The 18,729-nt window shown below is 39.1% G+C and overlaps 1 protein-coding gene across 1 annotated transcript in view; it reads right to left on the bottom strand.

The window, feature by feature from the left end:
* Nucleotides 1-17,756: 17,756 nt before the first annotated feature.
* The window catches only part of EFHB (EF-hand domain family member B), a 46,818-nt gene continuing 45,845 nt past the window's right edge, over nt 17,757-18,729 (bottom strand). The window contains exon 14 of the mRNA XM_046640661.1: nt 17,757-18,093. Coding sequence (XP_046496617.1) covers nt 17,920-18,093 — 174 coding nt within the window. The 3' untranslated portion in view covers nt 17,757-17,919. The remainder of the gene's footprint in view (nt 18,094-18,729) is intronic.

Raw genomic sequence — 18,729 nt, 5'->3', positions numbered from 1 at the left:
AACAAATAGAGATTTGTTTCTCTTCTTTGATTAAATTTACCTCCCTTACTAGACTATAAGCTCCATGAGGACTGGGACATGAGACCTCATTTTTTTCATTGCAATCTTAGAACCCAGCACAGAGTTTGAGCAAATATTAGGTGTTTAAAAACAGCACAAACAAATACATAGAAACAGATATTGGATTGGTGGTTACCAGAGGGGAAGGGAGGAGGGAGGAGGGGTGAAGGAGTGACTCGGCACATGTGTGAGGTGAGGGATTGTAATTAGTCTTTGGGTGGTGAACATGGTGTAATCTACACAGAAATCAAAAAATATCAATATACACCTGAAATTTATATAATGTTATAAATCAATGCTACTGCAATAAAAAATAAAATTAAAATTAAAAATAAATATTAGGTGCTCATTTAACACAAATTGAGTAATTGAATAAATGAATGAATGGGTTGTTGGGAGAATGGATGAATGAATGAGATAACTCCTTTGCACAATAACTCATAGACATACTGTCAAGATCATGGCCCATTTGACTCACTACCTCTCCGAATCAACCAGACCTGTGATCTTCCACATCTAGCACCACAAGAACTGGAAACCTACGCCTGAGTAGCAGCGCACACATGCCAGCCCATCCCAATCTTCTACACTTCGACTCCACTCCTCTTCACCTCGAGCACAAGTTCCCGCCTTTCCCCTTCCCCTGAATCTCCACCCCCGATCCTTTGCTGGAAATCCGCCTCTGCCCTGCCATGAACAACAGAGGTGCAGGAGCGCTGATCTGACCGCGCTCAGCTTCCCAGCCACATCCTCTGGTTTTCCCTCTCAAGATGCCTTTTTTCTCTAGAGTGAGGAGGGGTTGAGCAGCCAAGAGCTCTGTGCTGAATGCCCGAGTGAACAGCAGCCTTTGACCCTTGAAAACCCAGAGTGAAAGCCAAGTTACTTAGTCCCTGGGGTCCCCAGTTCCGTCCAATCCCACTGTACTTTTCATAGTTGTGAGCATGTTTTTCTCCAGACTCTACGTTCTTTGCAGGACCACATACAAGGCACGTGGTTAAGAGCCCTGGATTTGGAGTCAGACAAACTGCGTTTGAACTTTTGCTCTACCACTGGCTTGTCTTGGACAAATTCCTAACCTCCCTGTGCCTGTGCCCACATGAGTAAATTAAGGATAACAGCTAACTCATTGTGTATAAAGTATTGGGCAGATCAGGCTCCCAATAAAACCAACTTTGAGGTCATCATCCTCTGACTCTGAGCCCCTGTTTTTCTTTACTGTGTTTCTGACTTTGTGTGTTCTGAGTTCCAGTGTCCACCTTGTACCCTGGACTCTAGGACTGGGGACCTGCCTACAGACAATGCTACCTGCTGCCAGACATTCCTGACACCTGTTGTTTGTCTGCCTTCCTGGCATCAGGCACGACCAGTTCTCAAACACTCCCATCTGCCAGCAACCTCGCAGCTCACTAAATCTTCATGCCCTAACATGATTCTCACTTGAAGCCTGCCACTGTCTTCTCTAACATCCCAACTGCCTGGCTGGTAGGCTATCTACTCATAAGCATCACTTTGTCCCCGGTTTTACTGTTTCCAGGATTCAGGCAGGAACCAAGCTGTGAAGGAAGCAGGACAGGAGCTACTGTGTTCACCTTACAAATGAGGAATCGGAACGTGAGAGAGAGGTCGTATTTGGCTCCGATAACTGCAGCTGGTACGTGGAAGAGTAGGTCTTGATCCTCATCTCCCCTTTCATCCTGGGTCAGTATTTTTTCTCCACAACAACTGCTATTCACAACACCATGGCTATTCGTTCATTTCATAGGCTAATATTTACTGTGTGCCAACCCTATGCTCAATACTATGGACATAAAGTGATGAATAAAATGTTCCAAAATATTCATAGAGCATTTATTCATTCAATAAATTCTTATTCGGCTCTTATGTGCTAGGCATTGGGCTGGGTGCTGGGGATATAACAGTAAATGGGGCCCTCTAAGGGAGCACAGTCCAGTGAGGAAGATTGAAGCTTCCTATACGATGTGGAAAATGCCATCAGAGGAGAAATCACAAATGCTCTGACCACATGAAGGAGGAGCACTTCCCCCTCCCCTATCACAGTGACAACCACACTTTATTGGAATTACTTCTTTTAATATCCACCTTCCCTACTACAGCATCTTATCACTATAGCCCCAGCCTGAGCACAGTGCCAGAAACAGAGGTGCTAAGTCAATGTGTGGGAAATAAAGAAAGGAGACAAAGAAGTGGGGAGGAAGGAATATCCCTTCCTCTGAAATCCAATCTGCCCAGTTAGCACCTCTTCTTCCCACAATCCACTTGCCAACCAGCAGTGTCCCATGTCTCCTTACCTTTGGTGCTGCATCTCCAGAGAAGTGAGGAAAGGAGGCACTGTGGGTGAGGCATACCCACGAGATCAGCAAATCTCAGCCACAAGCAAATAAAGCCAATGAATCCTCCTGAGGGCAAAACTTCATGAATTGCTATATGGATATTCAGGGATGTTCTGGGAGAGTTCACGGAAGAATCCTGTCAGTCAATCCCCCTCGCTTTACTCTCAGCTAAGAGCTAAGTTTTTCATCAGTGCTACTGTGAGTGGAATCAAAGAGAGTTGTAAGGAAGGAATTAAGCCATCAGGGTCATAACGTGTGTGTTTGTGTGTGTGTGGGTGTGTATGTGTGTGTCTCCATCAATTATCTGTACCTTAAAGTAGAGAGACCCTGCAGAGAACCCAGCAGGAGGTCCCAAATTCAAAGCTCCTAAGGCCTCCTGCGGGTATCTGACCTGTGCAAAGTTTTCAATATTCCAGCAGATGAGGAAGAATACGATCTTAAAGAGTCTCCTAAACGTTTTTGCAGCTCATACACCCTTTGTGCTTTGTACATTTCTGTGATTAGAATTATCATTTTGTCATTCTAAAGAGTAAGAGTATAATTTGAATACACATGGTATCACAGAGCTTTCTGAGCGATAAAATGCCATATCCTCCTCAAAGGCCCAGACACGAGGATATGAGTTGACCAGAACAAGAAGTTAAAGCAGATCAGAGTGATGGCAAAATCAAAAAGAGCTGGGGCCATGATGGTACACAGAAGCTTTCTACTTTCTGCAGGTTAGAGCCTCGCAAGGTTTCCTAGCTCAGCTAAAATTTATTGTTCATTCCTCAAACCTGAATCTCTGGAAAACAGAGTTCTCTCCTTTGTCAGTTTCCATGTCTTTATGCATTCTTCCAAAAAGATGCTTCCCCATTCTATTACAAAACTAAGCATATCCAGATATTGCACTGACTCCTTCAGATATCATATAGCAAAGTAACACTTATGGGTATAAAAATCATTTAATACATTAATACATTTTCCCACAGTTACCATTATTTGCTAAAATATTTCATTTCCCAAATCATGGAGTGAAAGGATTCATCATTAGTTAAACTTCATTAGCTAAAATTAAGAAGGGTTTATTCACTGGTTTTTCCCTCTTAGGAAGTAAAGATGACCACTGTTTCCCTTCAAATAAAGAAAAGCAAAAGGATTTCCTAAGACGGAGTTGGTGATCCCGAAATCATCTAGAATAATAATAGTAATAGTTATGTGTTTGGGTCTCATTACATAAGATATGTGCTACTATTATACCTTTTAATAAATGAGGAAATCATAGCTTGGAATGGTTAATGCCTGCACCCAAGGTCATAAATCCACAAAGTGGTGGAATAACATTTGTAGTCAGACGCTCTAGTGAAGGAACAGATTTCAAAACAGAAAATGATGACTGGTTCCTCACTGCAATGAAAATATATTCCCGCTAAACCTTGAAATAACTCATCTGCCCATAAATGTACGTGATTGTAATATACCTTAGATGGATGTGGCCTTAAAACACAGCTTCTAGTTCCATTTATATGCTGGAAAATTTAGTTGTCAGTATTGATTAGTCAGAAGTCATTTCCTTCATAGTCAAGACCATTTTAAATCTTCTGAAAGAGATAAACATTGAATTCTAAAGTGAAGTCCCTTATTTACATAGTGATTGTGCACACTTTCTTGCCACTTTTCTTCCTTGGCTGTACACAATTTTTTATTGAGGAGTACATAATAGACATTCATTAAAGGCTGCATTGAATGGGTTGATGAATAAATGAATGTCACTGACCCTCTGTCTTGGGCAACTGTTTAAGATCTACTCTGACTGGGTGTTTTGATCCTTGGCTATTTTGGTTATCTTCTGCTGCCTAACAAGTTACCGCAAAACTTGGTTAAAATAATAACAATTTATTATTTCTCGTGATTCTATGAGTTGACTGAGCTCATCTGGGCAGTTTTCCTGTTCCACATGGTGTTGGTGGGATCACTCATGTGGCTGCATTCAGCTGGGAGCTAGGCTGGGGTGCCTCAGTGTTCCTGACATGGTTTATCTCTCTATGCTATATCTCATCCTCTAGACATTCTCCACATGGCCTCTTTCTGTAGCAGGGTATCCTGGACTTCCATTCAGCATGGCAGCTGGGTTCTAGGAAGGAGCATTCTGAAAGGACCAGCCACAAAATGCAAACACGTATCAGGTAATCATACAGTCAAACCCAGACTCAGTGTAGGAGGGGGCTATAGAGAGCATGAATCCAGGAGGCATGGGTTATTTAAGCCAGTGGTCTAAGAGTCTACCTCATTAGTTGTTTTCACTTCTTATCTCTTCAAGTATGAACTGATCTGAAAGAGCAAAGTTGTAACTGTCAGGATCTTTTTAGTTAGAAGTAACAAAAACTCAACTCAGACAAACTAAAGCAAAAACAAAATATATTGACTCATGCAATTGTAAATTCAGGCATAGTTGGATCTGGGTGCACAAATATTATAATTGGGACTCTCTCGCCATCTCTTGGCTCTATTCGATTCTGTGTTAGCTTTATTTTCTAAAAGGCAATCACCATGTGATTAAAAAAAAAAAGATCACCAACAATCTATATTTAAACGGTCTTCATAGCTCACAATTTCAGAAGGAGAGAGCCCTCTTATGGCTTTGATTTCCCAAAAGAGACTATTTGCCAGAGTCCTCAGACAGAGAGATTTCTTACCACATCAATGGGTCAGTGGAAAGGACCCATTTAGTCCCTTTTTCACTAAAAAAACAGTGGTTCCAATAGTTACTGCTGCATAACAAATTGCTACAAAACATAAGTGGCTTAAAATAACATAAGTAAACATAAAATAATTTTATTATTTCATGGTTTCCGTGGGTCAGAGATTTGAGACTGGCTCTGCTGGGCAGTTCTGGCTCAAGATCTCTCAAGTGGTTACAGTCATATAGGGACTGGAGGTGGAAGTGGGGTGGGGTGGGGTGGGGTGGGGTTGGGTCAGCAGAAGCAGATGGCAGCTGGCCAGACATCTCTCTCTATGTATAGTTTCAACATCTCTCTCTATGTATAGTTTCAGGGCTTCTCATGTGGTCTTTGCATGTGGAATAATTCAGGCTTCTTCAGAGCATGGTGGTCTCAGAGCGGGTGGACTGCTTACATGGAGCACAGGCCTCCAGCATGAGTGTTACAACAAGCAAGGTGGAAGATGCATCACCTTTTCTGACCTGGACCCAGAAGTCCTGCAACCTCACTTCCACATCCACATTCTGTTGGTTACAAGTGAGACATAAGAGATTCAAGATACGAAGAATTAGACTCCACCTTTTGGTGAAGGAGGGGTAAGTTTCTACAAGAACACGTGGACTGAGAAATATTCTTTTGGCCATCTTTGGAAAATCCAATACCACAACAGCCCTTATAGGACCCTGGCTTGATCCAGGAGCCCCAGTTCTAATGTGTACCTTGCTTAGGTCCAGGTTATCGTGACATCATGCTGCAAACATGTTTCTCTGACTTCACATTACCTCTTTGTTTCAAGCACCTAAGGATTTTAATCTCTTTTTTGGGGAATGTGATTTGGTTTTGTTGATGTTCTTGTATTTTGTCCATCTGGACCACGTGTTAGTAGTAGGAGAAATAGCGTTAGCCCAGTCTACATGTCCAAAACTGGATTTTTGACTCTATTGCTTGTCTCTGAAACTTCAGTCCTATTTGGCAAAAATCTCCACCAAGTTTGAATCAGCTTATTCTCAAGTTTTAACTTGAGAGAATAAAGCACATGAAACTCTTTAGCTTTTCTTTTTAGTTCCCTTTCCAAAGGTGAACCAAGATATAAGGAGTACAATGAGTCTTGAGCAAAATAGAGTCACATCTATAGCATAGTGGAATTACAGAACATAAAAAATATGACAATGTCTGAAAGCACGCAGAGAGAAAAGACATATTACCTACAAAGAAACAACTATTAGTCAGAAAGCAGTTATTTCAAAAGTAATGATATGAACAAAACTATGATGAATATTGTCAACATGCTGAGCAACAATAATTATCAATCAAAACTCCATACTCAGCTAAAACATGTGATTGAAAATTAAAATGCAATCACAACTGCAGACAGATTGAATTATCAATCACAAGCCATTGCAGAAAGAAGTACTGAAGGGTATACTTCACTAAAAAGGAAATTAAATCCAGAAGAAGGAAGTGAGTTGTAAGAAGCAATGATAAGCATAGAAACTGTAAACATACGGGGCATAAATCAATTCATTCAGAAGTTCTTTCAAGTCATTAAGGTACAAACTAAAAAGAAGAATGGCCCAAACACATTCCTGATATATACTTCTTGATATTTTATCTGATCTATTAGGTGATGGTTCATATAAGTGCTGATTTTTACAGAGGTAACCACAAGATCCTGTAACTGTGCATCATTAGGCATCTCTGTTAATTATGACAATAAAAACATACAAATAGTTAACATGCAAACTAAACTCTCAAACAAATACTGTGTGGTGCTGACACAAAAACAGACGCACAAATCAATGGAACAGAATCAAAAGCCCAGAAATAAAACCACACATCTTTGGACAGCTAAGACATAAAAGGGAGCCAAGAACATACAATGGAGAAAGGAAAGTCTCTTCAATAAATAGTGTTGGGAAAACTGGACAGGCACATGCAAAAGAATGAAAGTAGACCATTATCTTACACCATATGCAAAAATTAACTCAAAATAGATTAGAGACTTGGACGTAAGACCTGAAACCATAAAACTACTAGAAGAAAATATAGGCAGTTCACTCTTTGATATGGGTCTTAGCAGCATCTTTTTGAATATCATGTCTACTCAGGCAGGGGAAGCAAAAGAAAAAATAAATAAATGGGACAACATCAGAGTAAAGAGCTTCTGCAAGGCAAAGGAAACCATGAACAAAACAAAAAGGCAACCCACCAATTGGGAGAAAATATTTGCAAAGCATATATCTGACAAGGGGTTAATTTCCAAAATATACAAAGAACATATACAACACAACAACAAGAAACAAACAACCCAATCAAAAACTGGGCAGAGGATCTGAACAGACATTTTTCCAAAGAAGACATACCAATGGCCAACAAGCAAATGAAAAGATGTTCAACATCACTAATTATTAGGGAAATGCAAATCAAAACTACAATGAGATATCACCTTACATCTGTTAGAATGGCTATAATTACCAAGATAAAAAATAACAATGTTAGAGAGGATGTGGAAAAAGGGGAATGCTCATACACTGCTGGTGGGAATGCAAACTGGTGCAGCCACTATGGAAAACTCTATGGAGATTTCTCAAAAAATTAAAAATAGAAATACCATACGATCCAGCTATCCCACTACTGGGTAGTTATCCAAAGAACTTGCAATCAGGAATTCCAAGAGACTTATGCACTGCTATGTTCATTGCAGCATTACTTAAAATAGCAAAGATGTGGAAGCAACCCAAACGCCCATCAAATGATGAATGGATAAAGAAGATGTGGTACATGCATACACAATGGAATACTACTCAGCCATAAAAAAAGACAAAATCGTCCCATTTGCAACAACATGGATGGACCTTGAGGGTATTACATTAAGTGAAATAAGCCAGACAGGGAAAGACAAACACCACATGATTTCACTCATATGTGGAAGATAAACAAACACATGGATAAAGAGAACAGATTAGTGGTTACCAGAAGGGAAGGGGATTGGTGGGCGGGTGAAAGGGGTAAAGGGGCACATATGTATAGTGACAGATAAAAATTAGACTATTGGTGGTAAGCACAATGCAGTCTATACAGAAACTGATAAATAATAATGTACATCTGAAATTACACAATGTTATAAACCATTACGACCTCAGTAAAATAATTGAAAAAAGAAAAAAAAATTTGTAAATATGTGTATATTCAGGTTAATATACACATGTATATTTGCTTGGTCTATCAGCTGAGCGGGCACAGAAGCAGTCACCCCAGTAGTGACTAGCACACAGTGCCCAGAACTTGGTTTCCAATACCGTTCTCTACTGCAAGGGCTGGTTAGGGCTCCTTAGAGGAATGGCTAATTCTATGACTGAGGCAGCAAATATACAAAATGAGCCTTGAGCATCTTGTTGTGCCAGAAAGTGAAGTGCTAAAACACAAACAAAAAAACACTAGAAAACTTTGAGCAACAAAATAATGTAGTATGGGATTATAACTGAAAGTATAAAATAGATATCTATGATATAAGTGATTAAATAATCATATAAAAGGGGGAAAAAGAGACAAATCTCCCATGCCCACTTCTCAAGTCTTGGCTGTGCATAGTGACTTCCTTCCATTGAGTACAGTATGGAAAGGGGGAAAAGTATAACTTACAGTGGAGAAACTTGACCAACACACCTCAGCCAGGTGATCAAGGTTAACATCAACAGGGATAAATGATGTTGACAGTATGTTCCTTAGATATGATGTGATGAGAATGGCCTTTACCTCCGTGGTCTTCTCCCCAAAACACATAACCACAGTCTAATCATGAGAAAAAAATCAGACAAATCTCAACTGAAGGACATTCTACAGAATACCTGACCAGCACTCCTCAAAACCATCAAGGTCATCAGAAACCAGTAATGTCTGAGAAACTAGCATAGCCAAGAGGCGCCTAAGGAGACAGGACAAGTAAATGTAATGTAGATTGGATCTTGAGACAGAAAAAGGACATGAGGTAAAAGCTAAGTAAATCTGAATAAAGTATGGACTTTAGTTAATAATAATGCATCAGTATTGGCTCATTCATTATAACCAATGCACCTTACTAATGTAAGAAGTTAATAATAGGGGAGACTGAGTGTGGGGGACTAGCTTTATAACTTTTGGGTAAACCTAAAACTGTTCTAAAATTATTAGTTTATTTTGAAAAATAAAGTGAATGTTACCAAGAGAGAGAGAACATGTGCATGCATGAGCAAAGAGCAGGAGTGCAAATAGTAAAAGATCTATATAAACCAGGAAGGTGAATAATTGAGAGCTGATCTGCATAAAACAAAGAACTGCCAGAAAAATAAAGCTTTGTCATTCCAAGTGTGATCCCTAACCAGCAGCATTGCATCACCTGGAAGCTTTAGAAATGCAGAATCTCAGCCACCCGGACCTCCTGAATAAGAATCTGCATTTTAGCCAGATCTAGAGGGTGATTTAAAGTTTAAAAGGTACTAGCTTAGTGACTATCAAATGTAAATTGCATATTTATCCTCTGTCTCCCCAACGCTCACCTTGCCCCAGCAAAATTCTTCTACCTGTAAATCTCAAGAATTCAGCTTTTCTGATAGATGTATTTACTACAAAAGTTAATGAACTTACCAAGAATTCTACTTGTGAAAATATTTCTAACTGGACAAACTGCAGGCTGGATGTCTGGACAAAGACATTCTTAGTCTTAATCCAAATTCTGTACTAGTTAACCTCTCCTCTCACAATTTAGAGCGCTGGGATGGGGAGTGCCAAAAAAGATAAGTGTGTATTGATCAGTTCAAGGTATGCATATACACGAGCTCACTCCAAGAGAAAAAGAAAAAGGCTTTCCCGCCGCCCAGGCGAAGGTGTGTTCACCTCTATCTACGGAGCGGAAAATCCGACAGAGTAATTACAGGTGAAATAAGGACTGTATGCTCCAGATTACTCTCAGGAAACATTTCTGAGTCTAAATGCACTTTTTAATTAGCTCTTCCAACAGCATCATGCTAATTGGCTAATTTGGAAATGATATGAGACCCCGTGTGCTTTAAAGAAAATCTGTTTGTTGATGTATTTATTTGCACCTGAGACTGTCTTATTGCTGGCAGGACAGATATTATTAAAACAGAATCACCTGCTTACTTTAACCAGATTTTTTTAACGAACACTCATGAATTGGATTATCTCTAGGGTTTCAGGAGGAAGTATTAGCATTTTGAGTGATGGGAAATTGCCACTTAGCTGGGAAATAAATGAGCTTTAAATAGATCCCATTATTTTTTACAAGGTTATTCATAATAGAAGAAATGCCCTTCAAGTCTATCCTCATTGTCAGTTTATGACTGGGGTGTTAGCCTTTAACTAGCTCTTCACATCAAGCCACAGTGAGTTTTCATAAGTGGTTATTACATAAAATAAAATTTCCTTTTATTGGTCCACATATTTCCAACAAGTTTCTCGGTTTGTAAGCTATGAAGTGAAGCAAATGTATTAAGTTTATTAGCCTGGGCTAGGAAACAAGGGCTTTTTAAAGTTTTTATGGGTTTAATATATTTACTATTAACAAGACTATCCTGAACGCTATAGAAACATAATTTAGGTGAGAACATGCTGATGTATTTGGATACTTATTTATATCTCACCTGAATATTTCATACCGCTCTACTTGTTTCACTGAGAGATGACACTTCATAATCCAAACAAACCTCCCCTCTAGCTTACTATTTTAAATGTCCCCTTCCAGCCTAATTACTGCCACTAAATTATAAAAGAAGAAACTGCATGGATCGCCCTGGATTTCGGAAAGTACGGTGGTAAACAGTCTCCTGCCTCCAGTTTAACCATCTCTTTTTTTTCTGAAAGTGTTACTGAGCAGGCTGTAGCTATTTGCACTGTGCTCATGGCTAAGTTTGGAAATGCTAGGATGCCCCCTACCGTTGCAAATGGGGAAGTGCGTTTCTTGGCTGTCATTCAGAGAACAGGATTCTTCCGAAAAGGACACTTAGCGAAAGTTCAGATAAGCAACGGTTAGTTGCATGGATGGATGGAAAATGGGACAGATAAGTAAACCTAATTGATGATAAATTTAAAATTTTGGAGCAGAGTTAATGCTCACCTGGTCTAGAGATCATGGGGCAGGGGGAGGTGAGTATTATATAACCTTTAAAATATATGTGTATTTGCACTTTTTAAAAATGATAGTGTGTAGCTTTCATCATGATTTCAAAGGGATGTATAACCAAGGTCACTCTCTCTCTGTTACCTTCCCTGTCATCTTTCTTGATATCAACATCCATGTAGGTGATCCTTCTACTTAACACCAGACTTCTCACTTTTTGAACTCCTCTCCTTCAATGATCTTGTTCTCCACCTCCTTCAGGCACTCAGGCCCACTGTCACATCCTAAACTGTCATTCCCAACAACTCTACCACCTCCAGAATCTTACTTGCAAGTATTCGACTCTGATCACCAACTCCTCTTTTTCTAACAATTTTTTCATAGAATTCTTTCTCCAGGGGCCAGCCCGGTGGCACAGCAGTAAAGTTTGCAGATTCTGCTTCAGAGGCCCAGGGTTTGCTGGTTCAGATCCCAGGTGCAGACCTCCACACTGCTTGTCAAACCATGCTGTGGCAGTCATCCCACATATAAAGTAGAGAAAGATGGGCACGGATGTTAGCTCAGGGCCAGTCTTCCTCAGCAAAAAAGAGGAGAATTGGTGGTAGATGTTAGCTTAGGGCTAATCTTTCTCAAAAAGAAAAAAGAAGCTAGAGGAAAAAAAGAAGAATTCTTTCTCCACAATACTTTGACCCACTGGGATGGCGCAATCCATTGACCCTGCCATTTTGCACCAGCATTTCATTTCTCATCTTAGTTTCCAAGTATATCACTAGAATCACTTCCTTGCATGCACTCAATTCCTTTGTCCTTCCTCCCACCAACTTATTCACCACGTGAAATTCCAACCCTAGCTCAACCCAGATCTCCACTTAGTCCAGATCTAAAGTCCAGCAGCTACATACGAAGAAATTAACTGAAGAAAGACACAAAACCAAGTGATCAGTCTCACTTTAAATTTATAATCACCAAATTCAAGAGGGCTGGCAATTTTACTATATTATTGATAAACTGGACTTCATCAAAATTTTAAACGTCTCTTCTTTGAAAGACTGTTAAGGAAAAAAAAAGACAAGCCAAAGACAAGGAGAAAATGTCTGCAAAACACATATCTGATAAAGGACTTATATCTAAAATATATGAAGAACTCTCAAAACTCAACAATAAGAAAACAAACAAATCAATAAAAAAAAATAGGCAACATATTAGAATAGACACTTCAAAAAGATATATGCATGGTCAACGAGCCCACGAAGGATGCTCAACATCATTGGTCATTACAGAAATGCACATTAAAACCACAAGGAGCTATTACTGCAGACCTATTAGAATGGCTGAAACTTAAAACAAAAAAAAACCTGATAACACCAAGATGCACTAAACTCTCATAAATTGCTAGTGACAATGCAAAACAATAGAGTTTTTTTGGAAAGCAGATTTTCAGTTTCTTATAAAGTTAAACATATACTTGCCGTATAGCCCAGCAATCTTACCCATAGGTATTTTCCCAAGAGAAATGAAAACTTATGTTTACACAAAACCTATACATGAATGTTCAGAGCAGCTTTATTCAGAATTGCCAAAGACTGGAAACAATGCAAATGGTTTTAACTGGTGAATGGATGAACAAATCGTGGTATAGTCATACAGTGAAATACTACTCAGCAATAAGAAGAACGTACTGCTGATCCATGCAATGACGTGGATGGATCTCAAAAGCATTGTACTAAGTGAAAGAAGCCAGTCTCAAAAGGCTAGGTACGTACTCCATGATTCCATTTATATGATATTTTGAAAAAGATAAAACTATAGGGGCAGAAAACAGATAAGCGGTTGTGAGGGGCTGGAGTGGAGAGGGGGAGATGTTTACTACAAAGGGCACAAGGGAATTTTGGGAAGTGATAGAACAGTTCTATATTTTGTTTGTGATGGTGGTTACACAACCAGTACACATTTGTCAACACTCATAGAATTGCACACTAAAAAGAGTGGATGTCACTGTATGTAAATGATACTTCAATAAACCTATTTAAAAATTGGTACAATTTATCATGACATTAAAAACAACAAATGCCTAAGAATGAATCTAACAGAAGATGTACAATATCGCAACATGGAAAACAAAAGAGCATTCCTGAGATAAAGAAAAGCTAAATAAACGCATGGATGTACCAGGTTTATTGTTTGGAAGTCAAAACATTATAAAAATGTCATTTCCCCCAATTGATCTTCAGAGTCAATGCAATCACAATAAAACTGCCAGCAGATCATGTGTGTGCACGTTTCAAAAAAAAATAATAGAATGAGGAGCTCTGCTCAAAGCATAGAAAAGTGATAGACATGCCATGATAGGTACTCTGAATTACCTAGAGGAGTGGCCAGAGGGAATTGTCAAATCTGCCAAAATCAACAATGGACATGTAGTTAAAGAAAATCAAGAATCTCAAGGATGAGGGCAAAACCAAGAAAAGTCAACATACTGATTATATTAACAGATGGGGAACAAAGCATGAGCTACAACCTAAACTAGGCCTTTTGGTTAATATGTACTGTGCGAGGTGCTCATATATCCATTATCTCCATAACTATCAAAACCACCTTTACAAGTTGATAAGAAGCCATTGTTATTTCCATTTTGTAAATAAGAAAGCCACAGCTTTGTAAGGCTAGGTGTCTTTCCCAAGGTCACAAATCCAGTGAATGACAGATTTATTATGCACATCTATTGCTCCCAGTTTGTTCCTCAGGAGGGGTGTGACTAATGAACCAAAATTGCTAAGCTTTATAACACTTCACAGTCAGACTTAGTGAAGCATGAAGGCCTGAAGACTGTGTCATGCTACGGGCTACGATTCCTGCAAGTGAGAATCAAGAAACCAGCACTATGTAGCTGATGCCACACAATTTGGGGAAAAGGGTGTCATTGTAGAAAAAGTAGGAAAAAACTAAATGATGAATTAGAAATCAGTGAAGGCATGAAACTTGATTGAGATTACAGTTCTTCATCCTCTATTAATACAGCCAAAGGTAAGAAATATAAATCACAAGATGTTCATATGCTACATGAAAAGAAAATTTCTAATATCATGTATCTTACAGCAGCCTGAGCACCAGGAAGAGCCATACAACTGTCTGATTTCTATATGGTAAAATGCAGCTGGTTTCATGGTTGGGCCACCGCTTTTTGGAGCCCTGGTCAGAGATGACTGCAGCTTACGGCAGCTTGGTGCACAGGTTAAAGGCTGCTTCTCGAGTGACAGGTCTACATATGGAAATGACATCAAGCAAAAGGCAGAGATGCTGACCTTAACTAAAGATAAACTGGAAAGTCTCCAACTGCTCAGATGTTAGGGAAAACCACCTTTATAAAGCTATGAGGGGGTCTTGGTCACACCACAGACCACGGAGGTGTTTGCAGCCAGATTTCTGGCAGGCCAACACCAGCCAGCAGGCTTATAATAGGCAGAGGTGGCTTCAGGGTGCAGCCTGATGCAACTTGACTGTACATGCCAGTTAGAACACTCGGTATAGTTGTAGGGGGCAGTGACCTTGGCTGATAGCGGATGGCCAAGACCCAGTAAGAAGTAGCTAAGGGGGACAGGCCCAGTGGAGCAGCGGTTAAGTTCTCACGTTCCGCTTCTTGGCGGCCCAGGGTTCGTCAGTTCGGATCCCGGATGCAGACATGGCACTGCTTGGCAAAAGCCATGCTGTGGTAGGCGTCCCACGTATAAAGAGGAGGAAGATGGGCATGGATGTTAGCTCAGGGCCAGTCTTCCTCAGTAAAAAGAGGAGGATTGGCAGAAGTTAGCTCAGGGCTATTATTCCTCAGAAAAAAAAGAAGTAGCTAAGGCAAGAATTCAATTCTAGAAGAAAATGTCTTTTCATGTACCTGAATCTTTTAGATATTAGGATATGAAACTTTTAAACAGTAAGTCAATTCAGATGCCTTTATGCTACAGAGCTTGTTAGTGTGGCTCTAGCTTTTAAACAGGGCTTACCCAAATAGGCATCACTAGATCCATCACCCCAAAGCCATCCCACTTTCAGGGCAAGGAGCAATCTATCTATCAGCTTAACCTGGATTTATGCGGCACAAGTATCACCCCACGACATGCCGCACTTTGACTCTAGATGGTTTAAATCATAGGAGAAAGAAACTTTCATAAGAGGTAGGTTTCTGAATCCTAAGCAATTCCAAAGCAAGAAGCAGTGGACACAGTTCCTGGGCACAAGATTGAAGGGGCCTACTCACAAGAGAATATTGACAGTAGGCTGTGATGCAGCACCTACACTCAGTTCGGTCCTTAAAGCATTGGATAACATCAAGGGCCATGAAGCTCAAAGATAGAAGAATTGTTTCAGATTAATGGAAACTAAAGAGACATGACAACTAAATGTAGCATGTCATTGTAGACTGGATCCAACTTAAACCAAGAAAAAATTTATACTTTTTCTATGTGCTATAAAGGATATTATTACTATAAAGGATTATTGGAGAAATTTGAATAAAGTCTGTAGGTTAGATAATAATGCCATAACAACACTAATTTCCTGATTTTGAATATTGCACTATGGTTGGGTAATAGAATGTCCTTGTTTTCAGAAAATACATACCAAAGTATTTAGAAGTGAAGTGTGCATGTGCATATGTGTGGATGGGTGGATAGGTAGATGGACGGATGAATGGATGGATGGATGGATGGATGGATGGATGGAGGATGGATAGATAGAGTTAAAGAAAACAGCGCTGGACAGTAGTTATAGCAGTAAAAGACAGATGTTATTGAGGAACTATTGCAATAGGGGAAAAGAGACCTCAGTATAGAACTGGGCTCAATTCCAAATACAACAAGGAAATATGAGGATTTATAGCCACAGAGCAGGTTGTGGGAGGTTGGTGGATGGAAAATTATTAAGAAGAGACATCAAGGGTAGGGGGAATTCTTGCTAAACTGACTTAATAGGAGTTCTTTTTAAAGGCAGGCCAAGGTTTCATACCTCAAATATGGCAGATGAAGAATTTGATCAGATGTGAAGGGTAATCAGATATCAAGGGTGAGAGGATTTGCCCTAAACTGACTTAGTAGAATTCTTGCTAAAACTGGGCAATGCAGCCCCAGTAGGGACAAACACAGAAACCCAAAGTCAAGGCCTAGTTGAGAAAAGGGCTCAGAGGAGCCTGACCAAAGTTTGGTCAGGAGTCTGTCTTTGTCAATAAATGGATGGATAGCTATTACACAGATAGGTAGGTAGGTAGATAGATAGAAAGATAGATAGATAGATAGATAGATAGATAGATAGATAGATAGATAGATGGATAGGTAGAGATATTCTTGTAAATGTTTAACAATTGGCTCTTTGGGAGGAAAAATCCCTGATCTGTAGCATTTGTTGGTTTCCTTAGTGTAAATATTCCCACTATAGCTGGTTTCAAGATACCAGTGTGGGGTCACTGGACACAGTGCTGGGAATACTCACAATTGACTTGAAAGAACCATTAAAACCAGGTTCCAACACACCACTGCATAATTCTTTGTCCTACTTTTGCAAATCTTCTGTAAGTGTGAAATTATTTGAAAATAAAAAGTTAAAATCTTTAACATAAATTATCTATACAAGAAATGTATCATAAAATTATTTTTTCTAGAGACAAGAAAAGTATCATAAAATTATTTTTTCTAGAGACTGGGTAAAGCAATTTTTTAAACCTTAGTCTCTCTCTTTTTTTTTAAGTAATGGTAGACTACATGGTATACTACAGTATAACCACAATATGTAAATTAAACAGCAATTTTTATACTAATAGACAACAAACAAACAACAAAAGGTCAAGGTCTATCACCAAGAAATACTGATAGAATGCACATTATTGATCTTTCCATTAATCAAGTTATATTACTGATAAAGCTTCAGTCGTGGATTTAACCGACACCGGTACTCTTTTGATACAGAAAGAGCACACTGTATTGGAAACACTCACCCGCACCGTCCCTATCAGATCCAGGCCAGGCCATCACATTTGTTTATCCAAGAGCCAAGGGCTGAGGGAGGGAATGACTCAGCACAATTTGCTACTAATAACTCTCTAAAGTTACATCTAAGGGTGGGTCAGCTTTGTCCTCTTCAGATACTTCAAGGACAATATGCTTTTCTGGTCAGAGAAAGATATTAAAAACTAATGGCCATTATGTCATTGTTGGAACTCAAGTGTTCGCTCTCTAAATTCTGCTCCTTGTGATTAAATTTGTCTTCTTTAGACACTATTAGAAACTAAAAGTCCACTAAGGCTGACTCGTGCCATAGTGACACCTAAAGAGAAAAAAAACAAAATGTCGAAAGCAAAATTTTCTGAACCTGGCATCACAAACCAGACTTTGAATTTCAGACAACCAACTAAAATGGATAGAATTCTTAGGCATACTAAACATCACAAACTTCTAATGTCATTCTGAACTATGTCTTTGATGAGGTTAAAGGTTAACTCCAAGTGTTTGTCAAGTTCTTTGATGCTTTCTAGAAAACAATAAAATTTTAAAATCCAAAATCTAATTTATTAGCAACACATACAGGTATACGAGTCCCACCACAGTGACTGCTGAATTGTAACAGAATATTTAAAACCAGAATGGACTGAACATTTTTCAGATGAACATAGTTTTAACAATTCTTTTGTTTAAATGAATGAACTCTCAAAATATCACATGGTTGTTTTACACTTGATCCGGTCTGCGTGCTGTAGCTCATCTAGAACATTTCTGATGTTCTCGACACAAACTTCTCCTCTGTGATGTTTTTTTGATGCAAGATTCCAAACATGCTCAAATTCTTCATCAGAAAGTTTGACACCAATGTTACATAAAATCTCTGCAATCTAGAAAACAACATTGGCACTCAGACCAAGATTGATATGTTTGTAAATCTGTATTTTAAAAATATCTTTATAACATCTAAGACTATGGATATTTATCCTAAAATAGTCTGTGTAGAGGGAGGGAGGATGTTTGCATGTGCGTATGTGCTCATTGCATATAACGGAGCAAATACCACAATTCCAGTGTTTTCAGTCCAGGAATAATTTTGCTAATATGAACAGGAAGGTGTTCACCTATATTAGCCAATACATAATATTCCTTCCAACTCTAAGTGTTTCTGTTATTTTAAAGAGAGGTAGCAAAATTCAAGTAGAAAGAGTAAAAGAGCTAAAGATAGAAGACTTGTTGGACTTGTGTTCCTTCTCAGTTACTTCGTGGTCACCATGACCTTATGGATGTCATGTAAACCCCTTGAATATTAGTTTCTCCTCTTTAAAATATGAACGTTTATAAAATGTCTCTACTTGGCCTCGTAAACTTTAACTAGAGTTGTGGGCGTGCAAATGCCAGAGAGATGGCGCAAGCACAAGCAACTAAGCAGACTAAAATCTGAGTACACTGAAACCCAGAAAACGGTGTTATTAATAATCTCTCTGCGATGATAATTATTAAAAGAGATGAAGAGGGAAAATATG

Source organism: Equus quagga, chromosome 1 (genome assembly GCF_021613505.1).
Source record: "Equus quagga isolate Etosha38 chromosome 1, UCLA_HA_Equagga_1.0, whole genome shotgun sequence".
Classification (NCBI taxonomy): Eukaryota; Metazoa; Chordata; class Mammalia; order Perissodactyla; family Equidae; genus Equus; species Equus quagga.
The sequence above is the reverse complement of the archived record's forward strand: the minus strand, read 5'-3'. Positions and strand labels throughout refer to the sequence as shown.